Raw genomic sequence first — 16,986 nt, forward strand, 5'->3', positions numbered from 1 at the left:
GAGGGTATAGGTCAGTCCAGGGAGGACAGACAGGTCAAGGAGGTGGGATGAGGTTAGTAGGTGGGAAATGGAGGTGTGGCTTGAGGTGGGAGGAGGGGATAGGTGAGGGGAAGAACAGGTTAGGGAGGCGGGGATGAGCTGGGCTGGTTTTGGGATGCAGTGGGGGATGGGGAGATTTTGAAGCTGGTGAAGTCCACATTGATACCATTGGGCTGCAGGGTTCTCAAGCGGAATATGAGTTACTGTTCGTGTAACCTTCGGGTGGCATCATTATGGCACTGCAGGAGGCACAGGATGGACATGTCATCTAAGGAATGGGAGGGGGAGTTAAAATGGTTTGCGAAGGGGTGGTGCAGTTCTTTATTGCGAACCGAGCGGAGGTGTTCTGCAAAGCGGTCCCCAAGCCTCCGCTTGGTTTCCCCAATGTAGAGGAAGCCACACCGGGTACAGTGGATGCAATATACCACATTGACAAATGTGCAGGTGAACATCTGCTTGATATGGAAAGTCATCTTGGGGCCTGGGATAGGGGTGAGGGAGGAGGTGTGGGGGCAGGTGTAGCACTTCCTGTGGTTGCAGGGGAAGGTGCCGGGTGTGGTGGGGTTGGAGGGCAGTGTGGAGCGAACAAGGGAGTCACGGAGAGAGTGGTCTCTCCGGAAAGCAGACAAGGGTGGGGATGGAAAAATGTCTTGGGTGGTGGGGTCAGTTTGTAGATGGCGGAAGTGTCGGAGGTTGATGCGTTGTATCCGGAGGTTGGTGGGGTGGTGTGTTAGGACGAGGGGGATTCTCTTTGGGCGGTTGTGGCGGGGGTGGGGTGTGAGGGATGTGTTGCGGGAAATGCGGGAGACACGGTCGAGGGCGTTCTCGACCACTGTGGGGGGGATGTTGCGGTCCTTGAAGAACGCGGACATCTGGGATGTGTGGGAGTGGAATGCCTCATCCTGGGAGCAGATGCGGCGGAGGTTAAGGAATTGGGAATATGGGATGGAATTTTTGCAGGTGGGTGGGTGGGAGGAGGTGTATTCTAGGTAGCTGTGGGAGTCGGTGGGCTTCAAACGGACATCAGTTTCTGGCTGGTTGCCTGAGATGGACACAGAGAGGTCCAGGAAGGTGAGGGATGTGTTGGAGATGGCCCAGGTGAACGTGAGGTTGGGGTGGAAGGTGTTGGTAAAGTGGATGAACTGTTCGAGCTCCTCTTGGGAGCATGAGGCGGTGCCGATACAGTGATCAATGTAACGGAGGAAGAGGTGGGGTTTGGGGCCTGTGCAGGTGCGGAAGAGGGACTGTTCCACGTAACCTACAAAGAGGCAGGCATAGCTGGGGCCCATGTGGGTGCCCATGGCCACCCCCTTAGTCTGTAGGAAGTGGGAAGAATTGAAAGAGAAGTTGTTGAGGGTGATCTTCTCCTCTATCCATCTTCGGTCTGCCTCCCACTCTCTCCCTATTTATTCCAGTTCCCTCTCCCCATCCCCCTCTCTAATGAAGGGTCTCGGTCCAAAACGTCAGCTTTTGTGCTCCTGAGATGCTGCTTGGCCTGTTGTGTTCATCCAGCTCCACACTTTATTATGGTGTGTTCCTCCAGCCCAGTGACAGCAGCCAACCAATCAGAGGCCAGCAGTTCTCATGTTCAGCAGCGCCAACGAGGTGGCAGTGGTTGTGAATGGAAGCACACTCCCTGGAGCCCAAGACCGGGAGACCCCAGAACAAAGGGAAGTGACCTGGAATGAGGGGTAGGGCGATGACTGAGATGGGGCACAGTGGGAAGCGAAGGTGAGGCAGGGGGGGATGTGGTATCTGAAGCAAGGACAAGGCATTGGTTCCAATGAACACTGTCTTGCCCAATACCCGACCCCTCGATCGGGCATCAATGTTCTCTAATCGACTGAATCATCCTGATCCTGAGGTGAGGAACGTCACATCACAAAAGGCCTGACAGTGACTGTATTAATCCCAGTGAAGGCGAGGATGAGGCATTTAATTGACATTGCAGCTGACAAAGGGCTTTTCTGGAGGAGGTTTGGGGGGCATCAGGATTGGGGTACACCACCATCCTTCCCCAATTAAGTACCATGCCCATCTCCAAGGTCACCCCCTGTAGGAGCAGAAGATGCTGTTCCCAGGCTCTTCGGCCTCTCAGCACCCACCTGGTGGAACCCTCTCAGAATATTACGTTCCAATGAGACCGGCTCTCATTCTTCTAAAAGGTGTTGGCCCATTTTTTACTCAAGCTGTCCTCATTGGACAACCCTCTTTTCCCAGGAACTGGAAATGTTTTAATTCTACCAGCTGGAGGCTGGTACAATTAAAACATTTAAAAGGCATCTACATGGGTACATGAATAAGAAGGGTTTAGAGGGATATGGGCCAAATGCTGGTAAATGGGACGAGATTAATTTAGAATATCTGGCTGGCATGGGTGAGTTGGATCAAAGGGTCTCTTTCTGTGCTGTACATCTCCACAACTCTTTGACTCGAATCATTAATTCTGCTTTCTCTCCAGGCAGATGTTGCGTGACCTGCTGAGTTCCTGCAGCAATTTCTCTAGTTTTTATTCCCGATCTCCACAGCGTTTTACTTTTACATGGCCAGCATGCTTCCAGGAGTTTAATGAGGTGTTCCGCATTCACCCTCGAGAAGGTTTCAGTCCAACAATTCAACAGGAAAGTGGCAGTTCCCCTACACGAAAGGCACTATACAAATGCAAGTTGCCATTGGACCGCGAGCTCGTCAGCAAGTGAAGTGCCTCGAGGAATGAAGTGAACTCTTACCGCAAGGGTCTTCTCTCCTTGCGACTCAGCAACGCAGGGCCACCAACCCTTCACTGATTTCTGCTCAAATAGAGAGACATGCTTCCCGCTCTCTAGCACCATCAGACCACACTTCTCGGGAGACTTGGCCGGTTTGGGCATTCTGTTGAGATCCATCTGAATTGACCCTAAAAAGCAGCAATGCACATCGAACACAGCTTCAACCAAAAATAAAAAAATGACATAACATAGAACATAGAACATAGAACAGTACAGCACAGAACAGGCCCTTCAGCCCACAATGTTGTGCCGACCATTGATCCTCATGTATGCACCCTCAAATTTCTGTGACCATATACATGTCCAGCAGTCTCTTAAATGACCCCAATGACCTTGCTTCCACAACTGCTGCTGGCAACGCATTCCATGCTCTCACAACTCTCTGCGTAAAGAACCTGCCTCTGACATCCCCTCTATACTTTCCACCAACCAGCTTAAAACTATGACCCCTCATGCTAGCCATTTCTGCCCTGGGAAATAGTCTCTGGCTATCAACTCTGTCTATGCCTCTCATTATCTTGTATACCTCAATTAGGTCCCCTCTCCTCCTCCTTTTCTCCAATGAAAAGAGACCGAGCTCAGTCAACCTCTCTTCATAAGATAAGCCCTCCAGTCCAGGCAGCATCCTGGTAAACCTCCTCTGAACCCTCTCCAAAGCATCCACATCTTTCCTATAATAGGGCACCCAGAACTGGACGCAGTATTCCATACATAACTGATCATAACTCTCAGGGATTCTGTCTCTCTCACACGTACAGGAAGAATGAGAGAATCCCTACAGTGTGGAAGCGGGCCATTTGGCCCATCAAGTCCACACCAACCCTCCAAAGAGGGTTTTATCACTTTTACCATTTTACCATTTCAGTAGTATGACTAAAATTCCCATCTCGGCATCAGTGGCAAGGGCAGCCCTCAATATCGGTCCTGAATTTGGTGGTGGGCCCTTTATCCAAGCTGAGTGAATTACCGAGCCTGTTCAAAAGGCAATGGAGACAACACAATGGGGCTGGGAGTCACTGACAGACCTCAACTGGATCAGAAATGACGTGCATCATACGTGAAGGAGATATTGGTGAACCCCAACGCTCTTTTTCATAGAATCCCTGTAGCGTGGAAGACTGCCATTCTGCCAATCAAGTCCACACCGACCCCACCAAAGCACATCCCTCCCAGACCCACCTATCCCTGTAAGCCCGCATTCCCCATGGCCAATCCACCAAGCCCACTCATCTTTGGACTGTGGGTGGAAACCGGAGCAAACCCGCACAGACACTGTGAGAATGTGCAAACTCCACACGGCCCGAGGGTGGAATCGAACCCGGGTCCCTGGCGCTGTGAGGCTGCAGCGCTAACCACTGTGCCACCCATTTTACCTGTAATCTGGCAGCTTTGGGGTCACTTTAACAGAGGCTGCTTTTATTTTCCATGTTGTGCTTACCAAACCCGAGCCCTTGAACATCACATAGAAATTTGAGAGGATCAGTGTTACATAGAGTTTTCCACTCGCTGGGAGAGACTAGAAATACGAAATATTCATAGCTTAAAGCAGGAACAGTTTCTTTACAAAGCGTTGATATGATTTAATAAAAAGAGTTTTTTCACGGGACGCGAACATAGCATTTCTTACACATCCCTAGTTGCCCCTGAGTAGGTGTTGAGGAGCTGCCTTCATGAATGGCAGTAACTGGGCTTGTTTATGGGAGGTGGGTCTATCAGGTTGTAAGTTTAGCGACTCAGGGTCCCCACTTCCTCCAGGAAAATCCAGCCCATCCTGGATTGTCGCGCATTGATCCATGAAATCACGGAGTGGGTGCTGGGTACAATGTTGTCTGCCCTCTGGGTGATAGATGCTGTCCTAGGTAGCAAAGCCCTCATGCTTTGTGAATGAATGATTGAATGAAAAAGGAATTCTGGTGCTGAAATTCCCAGTCAGAGAGGCAGGAGCAGCTTACCCAGGTAGTCATCGAAGGAAAATTTATCATTGTCCCAGATTTGGATGATGAGCTCGGGTGCAATTTTCGTCTGTGTCTTATCCAGGCTCCAGAAATGCTCCTGGGTGGGAAGCAGAGAAAGATGTCACATGGTGTGGTTTTTTAAATGATCACTTTGTCAACTTTTCAAATGGTTCAGAGTTCAATTCAACCACAAACACCAAGAGGCTGCGAGGATAGGCCAGAGGGCAGTGTTGGGATTAAAGATCTGCGTTCATAGCTCTCAGGGTCAATACCAAATGCAGGGACAGCACGGGGTTAGATACAGAGAAAAGCTCCCTCTGCACGGTCCCCATCAAACATTCCCAGGGACAGGGACAGCACAGGGTTAGATACAGAGTAAAGCTTCCTCTACACGGTCCCCATCAAACATTCCCAGGGACAGGGACAGCACGGGGTTAGATACATAGTAAAGCTCTCTCTACACTGTCCCCATCAAACACTCCCAGGGACAGGGACAGCACGGGGTTAGAGACAGAGTAAAGCTGTCCCGGACACTTCAACAGCAAGTATAACATCATCTACATTCTCCTATTGTGCATCTTAAATTACCCAGTGATCATGTGTGGGAGGAGCCTCATGGGAAACAGTGGTGCTCGGACATTGGGCCAGAATGCAGTCCCTGGTCATCATTCTGAATGGTTCTATCAGCGAAAAGGAATAATTAATCCACACTGTGCTGGACAGTGCGCATCTCCAACAGCTGACAGTCTATAAAACCCATACCGCGGCACTCACTGGCATTAGCATTGCAGAGGTCGCTCCATCATCCACAATCTTTCATTAAGCATTGACCTGAAAATTAACTCAAGCAGCCACATTTGTGCTCAGACCACAAGAAATTAGAGACGGCGCATCCTTCAGTGAGTAACTCCCCTCCTGACTCCCCAGAGCCTGCCCACCATCTGCAAGGCACAAGTCAGGAGTGTGATGGAATACTCCCCATTTGCCTGGATGGGGGCAGCCCCAACAACACTCAAGAAGCTCAACACCATTCAGGATAAAGCAGCCGCTTGATTGGCACCACATCCACAAGCATCCACTCCCTCCACCACCGACGCTCAGTAGCAGCAGTGTGTACTATCTACAAGATGCACTGCAGATATTCACCAAAGATCTCAGGCAGCACCTTCCGAACCCACGACCACTTCCATCCAGAAGGACAAGGGCAGCAGATACGTGGGAACACCACCTCTTGCATGTTCCCCCCGAGCCACTCACCATCCTGCCTTGGAAATATGTCATTGTTCCTTCATTGTCGCTGGGACAAAATCCTGGGTTTCCCTCCCTAAGGGTATTGTGGGTCAACGTATAGCAGGTGGACTGCAGTGGTTCAGAAAGGCAGCTCACCCCCACTTTCTCAAGGGGCAACTAGGGATGGGGCAGAAAATGCTGGCTTTAACAGAGATGCTGACATCTCAGGAAAAAAAATTTAAAAATGGCGTGCCTTAACCCCTAAGGAAAGAGGAGGTCTGTGCCTCAGCACAGGGACACTTTGCAGGAAGCTATAAGGGAGGAGGCAAAGACTTTTCAGGAGAAGAACAGAATTCCAAGGCTAACCATAAACACAAGAGCAATCCCAACTGTCCATGCAAGCTTTTAGGTGAGCAGATGAGCCAGGTTATAAAGGGGCCACGGTCCCCACTACAACAGCGACTGCATCCCCCTCACCTTCTTGGCAATGGAGCAGACTTGTTCGGTCGGCAAATACTCAAAAGGGAAGACGAATCTCCAGTTGAAGTTTCCTTCACCGCCCATGGACCTGTAGTGGACATCTGTCTTCTGTTTGTTGCCTTCATAGCCCAGAAGCCAACTGGAGACAGAGACAGAGAGAGAGAGAGCCAGAGTCAGGGACATTTCATAACAACGCAGCAGGACCTGGAGTCTCTCTGTCAAATGTCACTAATGTTATAGCAGTTGCCTGAAAACTCAACATCCACTAGATTGTACATCTCTGAGCCTTCGGCCACATGGATATGAAAAACTTATTTTATTGTTTTCAAGGAACATTTAGTTTTCGACAATGAGCGCCAACATCCTAGGAATGAATATAAACTTCAGAATTATGCAGCGCCTTCGATAGTAGGGAAACATGGGCTTTAACAGAATGGACACCAGTCCACAGAACAAACTGTCACTACCTTGCAACACAGACGCAAATTATTCAGTCAATTATTTAAGTAGCGAATGGAAAAAGCAGCATTTTATTTCAATGGGGAGAGGTCACAGGACTTTGCAGTACAGAGGGATTTGAGTGAGCTGGCAGATAAAGGGACAAGCGTTAGTGGGCAAGTACAACAAGCAATTTGGAAGGCAAACGAGATGTTGTTCATTGCAAGGTGGGTGGGATATAAAAGAGGGAAAATTTCTAACAATTGCACTGGCTAAGAACCATCAGCAGTACAGTCTGCAATTTTTGTCTCCTTTCCTAAGAACAGATTTAATTGCATGAGAAGCAGTTCAGGGAATGCCTAGTTGCCTGATTCCTGAGATGAAAGGGTTATCTCATGAGGATCGCTTGAGAAGGCTGCGTCTGTATCCATTTGAGTTTAGAAAAATGAGAGGCGATCTTATTGAAGCTCGACACCATCCAGGACAAAGCAGCCGCTTGATTGGCACCACATCCACAAGCATCCACTCCCTCCACCACCGACACTCAGTAACAGCAGTGTGTACTATCTACAAGATGCGCTGCAGAAATTCACCAAAGATCCTCAGAAAGCACCTTCCAAACCCACAACCACTTCCATCCAGAAGGACAAGCAGATGCACTGGAATGCCCGTTGCAAACAAAGACAGGGAGAAACAATTTCCATGAGATGATCTGTGGAACTCTGTTCCCTGGAAAGTGGTGGAAGAATATTGCAAAGGCTGCATTACATGGATTCCTGACTTGACAAAGGAGTCATACAGCTGTAGATTAATACAGTGCATAACAGGCCCATCAAGTCCAAACTGACAAACAACTGTGGAAGGGTATTGGGGTGGACTGGAAAGTTGAGGCCACCAACAGATCAGCTAAGATCTTGATCCACGGTGGAGTAGCCTAGATGGGCTGAATGGCTCACTCTGGTTGTGCATGCATTTGCATGGGAGTCTCCACACTCTGCAGCTTATTGGAACATCCAATTTTTTTTATCATTTTGGTGCATCTTACCTCCCCTTAAGACCACAACAAATGGGAGCAGGAGTAGGCCATTTGAGTCTGTTCCACCATTCAATAGAATCCTGGGTGATCCCGACATTTCTCACACCCACTTTGCTGCTCTTTCCCCAAAACTCTTGATGCCCCGACTGATCGGGGATCGATTTATCTCAGCCTTACTGTGTACAACCTGAGACTGTGAGTTCCATAGTGCTGATTGGAAAACGATGACGACCATCCCCTCCAGTTTCAGTGTCGTTACAATTTACTAATTTGCCAGCAGCATGTAATGGCCAACAGGGCTTGCGTAACAGAAATGTAAGACAGTCCTGAAGAAATTCAGCGGAAAATTGAGAATGAAACCTCTTCACCCGGAGATCGATGAGACGGTGGAGCCTGTTTGGGGAATGGTTGAGGTGAACAGCACAGCAGGGAGGTTTGGAAATCCACACGGAAGGTAAAACAATGGAAGGATAAATGAGATGAATAATGTTGGGGGGAAATTTTTGTGCAACATACACTTTGGTGAAATGGATCCTGCTGTGTTCCATGTTTAATGGAAATCTAAGTGACACACTGGGAAAACACATTCCAAAAAAGTACTGACCCTTTCACATAGATATCACTCATCTTCTCTCCTGTGATACTGACATCATCTAAGATTACATCGTTGGTGTTCCATATGATACAACGCAGATAAAACCTGAAACAGGGACACAGATAAAACGCACAACAGAATCTTCAGAAAAAAGATCGTCCACTTTGTCATTTAATCAGAACACCATATCAAATCATAATCTTGTCACACATGCTAGGCACAGGGACAGCAAGGGGTTAGAAACAGGGTAAGATACAGGGCAAAGCTCTCTGTGGAGCTAAGAATGGACTGTGGCTGCATGAATTGAAATGTAGTTGAAGTTGCCATCGCTGGGATTCCATGTCTTTGATCGCAGATCACAGATCACAGACTCCCTACACAGTGGAAATAGGCCTTCAGCCCAACAATTCCACAGACACCCTCAGAGCATCCCGTCCAGACCCATCCCCTATAACTTACCTGACGTACATAGCCCTGAACACCACTGATAATTTAGCAGGGCCAATCCAACCTAACCTGCACATGTTTGGGCTGTAGAGGGAAATGGGACCACCCAGGGTGAGAGCAGGCAATGACTGAATAGAATAGAATCTCTACAGTGTGGAAACAGGCCATTTGGCCCAACAAGTCCACACCAACCCTCTGAAGAGCATCCCACCAGGCTCATCTCCCTACCCTTTCCCTGTAACCCTGCAATTCGTATGGCTAATCCATTTAATCTACACATCCCTGAACACTATGGGTAATTTCCTGTGGCTAATCCAACTAGCCTGCACGTCTTTGGACTGTGGGAGGAAACCAGAGCACTCAGAGGAAACCCACACAGACACAGAGAGAATATGCAAACTCCACACAGACAGTTGCCCGAGGCTGGAATTGAACCTGGTTTATCCAGCACTGTGAGGCAGCGGTGCTAACCACTGAGCCACGGTACTGCTCCCAACATGTTTTAAATTGAAATTCCAGAGTTTGTTGGTGTATGAACACCACGTTGGAATGTTGGAAACAATCACAATCATGGTTGATCATCCAACTCAACAGCCTAATCCTGCTTTCTCCCCAAAACCTTTGATCCCATTCACCCCAAGTGCTTTGCCTCGTTGCCTCTTGAACACATTCAATGTTTTGGCATCAACTACTTCCTGTGGTAATGAATTCCACAGGCTCACCACTCTCTGGGTGAAGAAATGTCTCCTCATCTCCGTCCCAACTGGTTTACCCTGAGCCCTCAGACTCTGAGCCCTGGTTGTGAACACGCCCACCATTAGGAACATCCTGACATGGTAATTTAAGAGATAATGGGAACTGCAGATGCTGGATAATCCGAGATAACAAAGTGTGGAGCTGGATGAACACAGCAGGCCAAGCAGCATCTTAGGAGCTCAAAAGCTGGCGCTTCGGGCCCAGACCCTTCATTAGAAAAGGGGGTTAGGGAAAGGTTTCTGCAATAAACAGGGAGCGAGGTGGAGGCAGATCGAAGATGGATACAGGAGAAGATAGGTGCAGAGGACAAGGGAGTCCCTTGATAATGGGAACTGCAGATGCTGGAGAATCCGAGATAACAAAGTGTGGAGTTGGATGAACCTTGTCCACTCCACACTCCCCTCCAACCCCATCACACCAGGCGCCTTCCCCTGCAACCGCAGGATGTGCTACACCTGCCCCCACACCTCCTCCCTCACCCCCATCCCAGGCCCCAAGATGACTTTCCACATCAAGCAGATGTTCACCTGCACATCTGCCAATGTGGTATACTGCATCCGCTGTACCCGTTGTGGCTTCCTCTACATTGGGGAAACCAAGCGGAGGCTTGGGGACTGCTTTGCAGAACACCTCCGCTCGGTTCGCAATAAACAACTGCACCTCCCAGTTGCCAACCACTTCAACTCACCCTCCCATTCCGCAGAGGACATGTCCATCCTGTGCCTCCTGCAGTGCCACAATGATTCCACCCGAAGATTACAGGAACAGTAACTCATATTCTGCTTGGGAACCCTGCAGCCCAATGGTATCAATGTGGATTTCACAAGCTTCAAAATCTCCCCTCCCCCCATTGCATCCCAAAACCAGCCCAACTCGTTCCCCGCCTCCCTAACTTGTTCTTCCTCTCACCTATTCCCTCCTTCCACCTCAAGCTACACCTCCAATTCCTACCTAGTAACCTCATCCCACCCCCTTGATCTGTCCGTCCTCCCCGGACTGACCTATCCCCTCCCTACCTCCCCATCTACACTTGCCACTACAGGCTCAAACCCCGCCCCTTTAACTTGTCTGTCTCCTCTCCACCTATCTTCTCCTCTATCCATCTTCCATCCGCCTCCCCCTCTCTTCCTATTTATTTGAGAACCCTCACTCCATCCCCCTCTCTGATGAAGGGTCTAGGCCCGAAACATCAGCTTTTGTGCTCCTAAGATGCTGCTTGGCCTGCTGTGTTCATCCAGCTCCACACTTTGTTATCTTGGTAACTTAAGAACAGGATTAGCTCAAAGCAGTGCAGACCCTTTGGCTTCTCAAGATGTTTCTATCAATCAACTTGATTATAACTGATCTGTTCTGATCTGTCAGGTCTGTCACCTTGCCTTTCCACCCTGTGAGTCTCTCATACTGAAGAGATCTATTGTTCTCAGTCTGGGGATGGCTAGCTCCCTGCATCCACAGGCCAATAGGAGATCGGGTGTAGATACGTCCCACCCAAAGACAGCAGCTTTAATACCGACTGTGTGAGAGATACTGGGATTGAATCTTACTGCTTCGCTTTGCGAGGGGTGATGTTGAATGGAGGTCCAGGAGGTCCAAGTGATTTGGGAAAGATGTCCACCCAAAGTTGAATCTTGCCCTAAAGAACAAAGAACAGAAGTAAATACGCTCTGTTAGCCATTGCATACATATTATGTTGGGATGGTTTCATGAGAAGGCTCTTAATCCACATTAGTTCCTTGATTGCACTTTCTTATCTCCCATTTTATATTGCAGTTTTTTCACTCATTCATTGGGTGTGGGCATCATTGGCTGGGTTAGCATTTATTGCTCTGTCCCTAATTACCCTTCTTGAGGTTTTGCAGTCCATGTGCTGTGGGTTGACCCGCAATGCCCTTAGGGAGGGAATTCCAGGATTTTGACCCAGTGACAGTGAAGGAACGGCGATATATTTCCAAGGCAGGTTGATGAGTGACTTGGAGGGGAACTTGCAGGTTGGGGTGTTCCCATGTATCTGCTGCCCTTGTCCTTCTAGATGGAAGTGGTCATGGGTTTGGAAAGTGCTGTCTGAGGATCTTTGGTGAATTTCTGCAGTGCATCTTGTAGATAGTACACACTGCTGCTCCTGAGTGTCGGTGGTGGAGGGAGTCAATGCTTGTGGATGTGGAGCCAATCAAGCGGCTGCTTTGTCCTGGATGGTGTCGAGCTTCTTGAGTGTTGTTGGGGCTGCCCCCATCCAGGCAAGTGGGGAGTTTCCCATCACACTCCTGACTTGTGCCTTGGAGATGGCGGACAGGCTTTGGGGGGGTCAGGAGGGGAGTTACTTGCCGCAGTAACTCAGAAACTGGCAATATTGGCCATAATTCCATACGTTTTCAGATACATCTGGATAAGGACAAGACTCGACAGGGTAGATGCAGGGACGATGTGCCCGATGGTGGGTGTGTCCTAAACCAGGGGTCACAGTCTGAGGATTTGGGGTAGACCATTTAGGACAGAGATGAGGAGACATTTCTTCATCCAAAGAGTGGTGAGCCTGTGGGATTCATTACCACAGAAAGTAGTTGATGCCAAAACATTGAATGTATTCAAGAGGTGGCTAGATATAGCACTTGGGGTGAATGGGATCAAAGGTTATAAGGAGAAAGCAGGATGAGGCTACTGAGTTGGATGATCAGCCATGGTCGTGATGAATGATACAGCAGGCTCAAAGGGCTGAATGGCCTCCTCCGGCTCCTATCTTCTGTGTTTCTACGTTTCTGTGTTTGAAGGTGTTAAACTGGGGGAAGGCCAACTGTAACCAAATTAAGCAAGAATTGGAGAACGTGGATTGGGAGCGGCTCTTTGTTGGTAAATCAACATCTGACATTTGGGAGTCTTTTCCTACTCCTAACATGTGAATGGTGGACAGGTTTTGGAGGGTCTGGAGGTGAGGTACACACTCCTGTTCATCTTCAATAAATTTCTACCTCAGTGGCTATTTAACATAGGTCCCTAAATTGCTGTGGCTTAAGAAATGAGCTCAACACCACTTTCCTGAAGATAATCTGGAATGGATAGCAAACATTGACCGAACTGGCTGTGCCCATGTCAAATGAGCAAACGGGTTTTTAAAACAAAGCACCTCTGTGTTAGATAATTCATGGGTCCATGCCCCTCTTCAATTAACAATGTCCTCTCCTGTCAGACATGCCAGGGTATCTCTCGGGCAGGCATTGATGGTCCACTGGCAATAATTTAAGAGGGCCAGGGAAGATTTCTTCCTGGTATCATGGCCAATGCTTATCTTTTCATGTTATTCACTGAGGGCCTGGTGGTATTATCGCTAGACTGTTAGTGCAGATGTTCTGGTGTGTACAATCTCCAAGATGCACTGCAGATATTCATCACAGTAACTTCCAAATCCACAACCACTTCCATCCAGAAGGACCAGGGCAGCAGATACATGGTAACACCACCCCCTGCAAGTTCCCCTCCAAGCCACTCACCATCCTGACTTGGAAATATATCGCCGTTCGTTCACTGTCGCTGGGTCAAAATCCTGGAATTCCCTCCCTAAGGGCATTGTGGGTCGACCATAGCACATGGACTGCAGCGGCTCAAGAAGGCAGCTCACCCCCACCTTCTCAAGGGCAACTAGAGATGGGCAAGAAATGCTGACCAGCCAGCAAAATCCACATCCCACGAGTAAATAAAAATAAAACTCGTAATCCACTGCCCCTAGGAACCATATCTACTCCTTGTGGTTATTCACAACAGAATCGAGCGCTTACTTGCTCAATGTCAGGCTGTAATGGGCTGAATAATGCCCGTGTCTCCACATGCTCTGGGACCAGGCCCTGTTTGCAGAGCACATACAAAGCCAGGCGCTCATCGGGGGGTCCCAGGTGCGTGTTGAGGGGCTTCCCATCCTCTGTAATGAAAAGGAACAATCAGTCATCCACGACAGTCTGAGGTCATTGCAGCGCACAACCCTCCCGTGAGAATCCTGCAGGTTCAATTCTTCATCAGGGTGAGGGATTGTTCGGGTTAAAGAAGCTTCATTTCAGATTGACATAATCAGTATCTAACCAGGAGGTCTAAGGAATAAGGTCAGCGTAATATGATATTGAAACAAAGAGATGACCCAAAGGCCGTGAAGCAGGATTCCTTATTCCAATGCCATCAGGTCATGACAAGCAGGAAGAGAAATTAAGGATAAACAAGGAACCATATATGTGGAATGGCTGTGTAAGTTAAAGCAGAGTCATAGAGATCTACAGCAAAGATACAGGCCCTTCTGTCCATTGCATCCATGTCAAAAACAACCGTCTACCTATTCTAATCCTACTTTCTAGCATTTGGCCCCTAACCCAGCATGTCTTGGCATTGTATGTGAACATCTAAATACTTCTTCTAGGTAATGAAGGTTTTTGTCTTTCCCACTCCTACACACTGCTAGTTTGAGACTCCCACCACCCTCATATCGCCTCCAGGCTTTCTGCCCCTTACCTTAAATCGATGCCCCCCCCCCAGTCATTGATCCCTCCATCTGTCTGGTCTCCCCTACCCATGCCCCTCACAACTTTATACATCTCAGTCATGTCTCCTCTCAGTCCCCTCTAAGTGAAACATCCCCACTCTGTCCAATCTCTCTTCATCACTGTAACTCTCCAGCCCAGAGAACATCCTGGTACACCTCCCTCTGCACCCTCTCCAGTGCAATCACATCCCTCCGATGAGATGAACTCCGGAGCTACTCATAATACTCCAGCTATAGCCTAACAAGTGTTTTATACAGTTCCAGCATAACCTCCACGCTCTTAAACTCTGACCCTCAATTAATGCCTCTTTAACCACTTCACCCACTGGTCCTGATACATTAAGGGGCTGGTGTACATGGGGACAAAGGTCTCTCTGATCCTCGGTGCTTGCCAGGGTCCTACCGTTCATCGCGTCTTCCCTTGTTTTATTTGTACTCTCCAAGTGCATCACCTCACATTTCTCTGGATTGAATTCCATTTGTCACTAATCCGGGAAATTGGTTTGAGGAATTTTTTTGCGCATCTGCTCTCCCTTCCCATCAGCCCGCTTCCCAACAAACAAATTCTAACTTTTCCAGATGGAGTCCATTCAAAGATTCCTTCCCACAGCCACTACCTGTTGCAGGAGGTCCCACTACACAACGGCAGGCCATTTGGCCCTCTGAACCTCTTGACAATTTTGAATAAAAGCACGGCTGACCTTGAGGCCAAGGTGTGGAATATTTTTCCATGGGGGGTCACTGAGTCTTTGGAACTCTCTTTCTCAAATGACGAGAGGCAGAATCCTTGATTATGTTTTAGGCAGTGAGAGAGATGTTATCAGGGTGGGAACTTGAAATAATCAGGTCAATCTTGATATTATTGAACGGTGGAGCAAGCTTAAGGGGGCTACTTTTGTGTCTAACTCATTTGTTCCACCTCTACCCCACCTTCCTGTGCCATCTCCCAAAATTGATGCATCGGATATACTCAGAAACTGAGCATGCCCAGCGCTCTGGCATCACAGTGGTGTCAAGGTGGCACGGTGGCTCAGTGGTTAGCACTGCTGCCTCACAGTGCCAGGGACCTGGGCTCGATTCCACCCTCGGGCAACTGCCTGTGTGGAGTTTGCACATTTTCCCCGGGTCTGTGCAGGTTTCCTCCCACAGTCCAAAGATGTGCAGATTAGGTGGATTGGCCATGCTAAATTGTCCAAAGTGTCCAGGGATGTGTGGGTTATAGGGGGATGGGTCTGGGTGGGATGCTCTGAGGGTTGGTGTGGACTTGTTGGGCTGAATGGCCTGTTTCCACACGGTAGGGATTCTACGGTGATATTTTCATAATAGATAATGAAGTATAGACAGACACATGAGCTGAGATATCTGACAGCCACAATCTAACTGAATGACAGACAAGGTTAGAGGGGCTGAATGGACACTTGCAGTGGATGTGGAAGCTTCGAAGGACACTACGATGTATATCACATTATCACGTCAGTGTCACTGATCGCAGCATGAGGCCATTCGGCCCCCCACGATGGTGCTGGCTTTCTGAAACCACATTGAGTATCAGGTGGTGAATGGTTAGCCTGAGCATCAAGCTTTGTCTCTCTCTCTCTGTGTAAGTGAAGCTCGGGGACGAGCAGGAGAGATCAGACATACCAAAATCAGACAGAAGGAACTCCTCGCCTGCCATCGTGATCTTACTGTCCGTGATCACAGGCAGCTTGTAGCCTTGCCTCTGTGCGTAGATGTGGAGGAGCTGGCTTGGTCTGAGCTGGTCACGCCATCGGTTTGGTCCGGAGCTGCGAAGATAAAAGCACTCCATTAGAACAGTCCGCGGTGCCGGATCTCTGAGCATGCTAGGTCCACTCGGCTGGGTGAAATGCAGTTTAGTGAAATCCAGAGCGTATTCTGGGAAACATGGGATTCACTCCCACAGGAAGCGGATAAATAAGCACACAGGAGCAATGAATCGAGCTGGCAGGGTGAGTTCACAAAGAGCGTGGGGCAGCTTGTGTAAAGCAAACAGGCAGCTGCAGAGGCCAGCCAGCTTGGAGCAAGGGACTGACTGTTTCTGGGCTGGGAATATTAAGGAATGCAAATCCAAGAACTTTGGTTTATGATTCACTGTCACAGGATGGCAGGGTGACAGGAAAGACTAAACGACCACAGGAACAGGAGCAGGCCATTCAGCCCTTCGAGCCTGTTCCACCATTCATTGAGATCATGGCCATCTATGACCTGACTCCATCGACCTGACTTTGGCCCATAATCTCTTAATACCTTTACATAACAGAAATGTAACTATTTCAGATTTAAAATTAACGTCTGATCGATCATCCATTACCATTTGTGGAAGAGCGTTCCAAATCTCTCCCACCCTTTGTGTGCAGAAGTGCTTCCTAACATCTCTCCTGAGTGGTCTGGTCATTCTCAGACTATGGTGGCACGGTGGCTCAGTGGTTAGCGCCGCTGCCTCACAGCATCAGGGATGTCGGCTCGATTCCACCCTCGGGCACCTATCTGTGTGGAGTTTGCACATTCTCCTGGCGTCTGTGCGGGTTTCCTCTGGGTGCTCCAGTTTCCTCACACAGTCCAAAAATGTGCAGGTTAGGGTGGATTGGCCATGCTACATTGCTCCTAGCGTCCAGGTATGTGCAGCTGAGGTGGGTTATGGGGGATGGGTCTGGGCAGGATGCTCCAAGGGTCGGTGTGAACTTGTTGGGCTGAAGGGGCCTGTTCAC

The 16,986-nt window shown here is 48.9% G+C and overlaps 1 protein-coding gene across 5 annotated transcripts in view; it reads right to left on the minus strand.

Annotated features, from left to right (window-relative positions):
• dysf (dysferlin, limb girdle muscular dystrophy 2B (autosomal recessive)) overlaps positions 1-16,986 on the minus strand; it is a 296,195-nt gene that overhangs the window by 13,710 nt on the left and 265,499 nt on the right. For all 5 annotated transcript variants that reach the window (XM_059650606.1, XM_059650615.1, XM_059650610.1 and 2 more), the window contains 7 exons: positions 15,902-16,044; positions 13,512-13,651; positions 11,289-11,377; positions 8,551-8,646; positions 6,470-6,611; positions 4,760-4,859; positions 2,769-2,935 (listed from right to left, as the gene is read on the minus strand). In XM_059650606.1, the coding sequence (XP_059506589.1) occupies positions 2,769-2,935; positions 4,760-4,859; positions 6,470-6,611; positions 8,551-8,646; positions 11,289-11,377; positions 13,512-13,651; positions 15,902-16,044 (877 nt within the window). The remainder of the gene's footprint in view (positions 1-2,768; positions 2,936-4,759; positions 4,860-6,469; positions 6,612-8,550; positions 8,647-11,288; positions 11,378-13,511; positions 13,652-15,901; positions 16,045-16,986) is intronic.

Source organism: Stegostoma tigrinum, chromosome 1 (assembly GCF_030684315.1).
Source record: "Stegostoma tigrinum isolate sSteTig4 chromosome 1, sSteTig4.hap1, whole genome shotgun sequence".
Taxonomy (NCBI): Eukaryota; Metazoa; Chordata; class Chondrichthyes; order Orectolobiformes; family Stegostomatidae; genus Stegostoma; species Stegostoma tigrinum.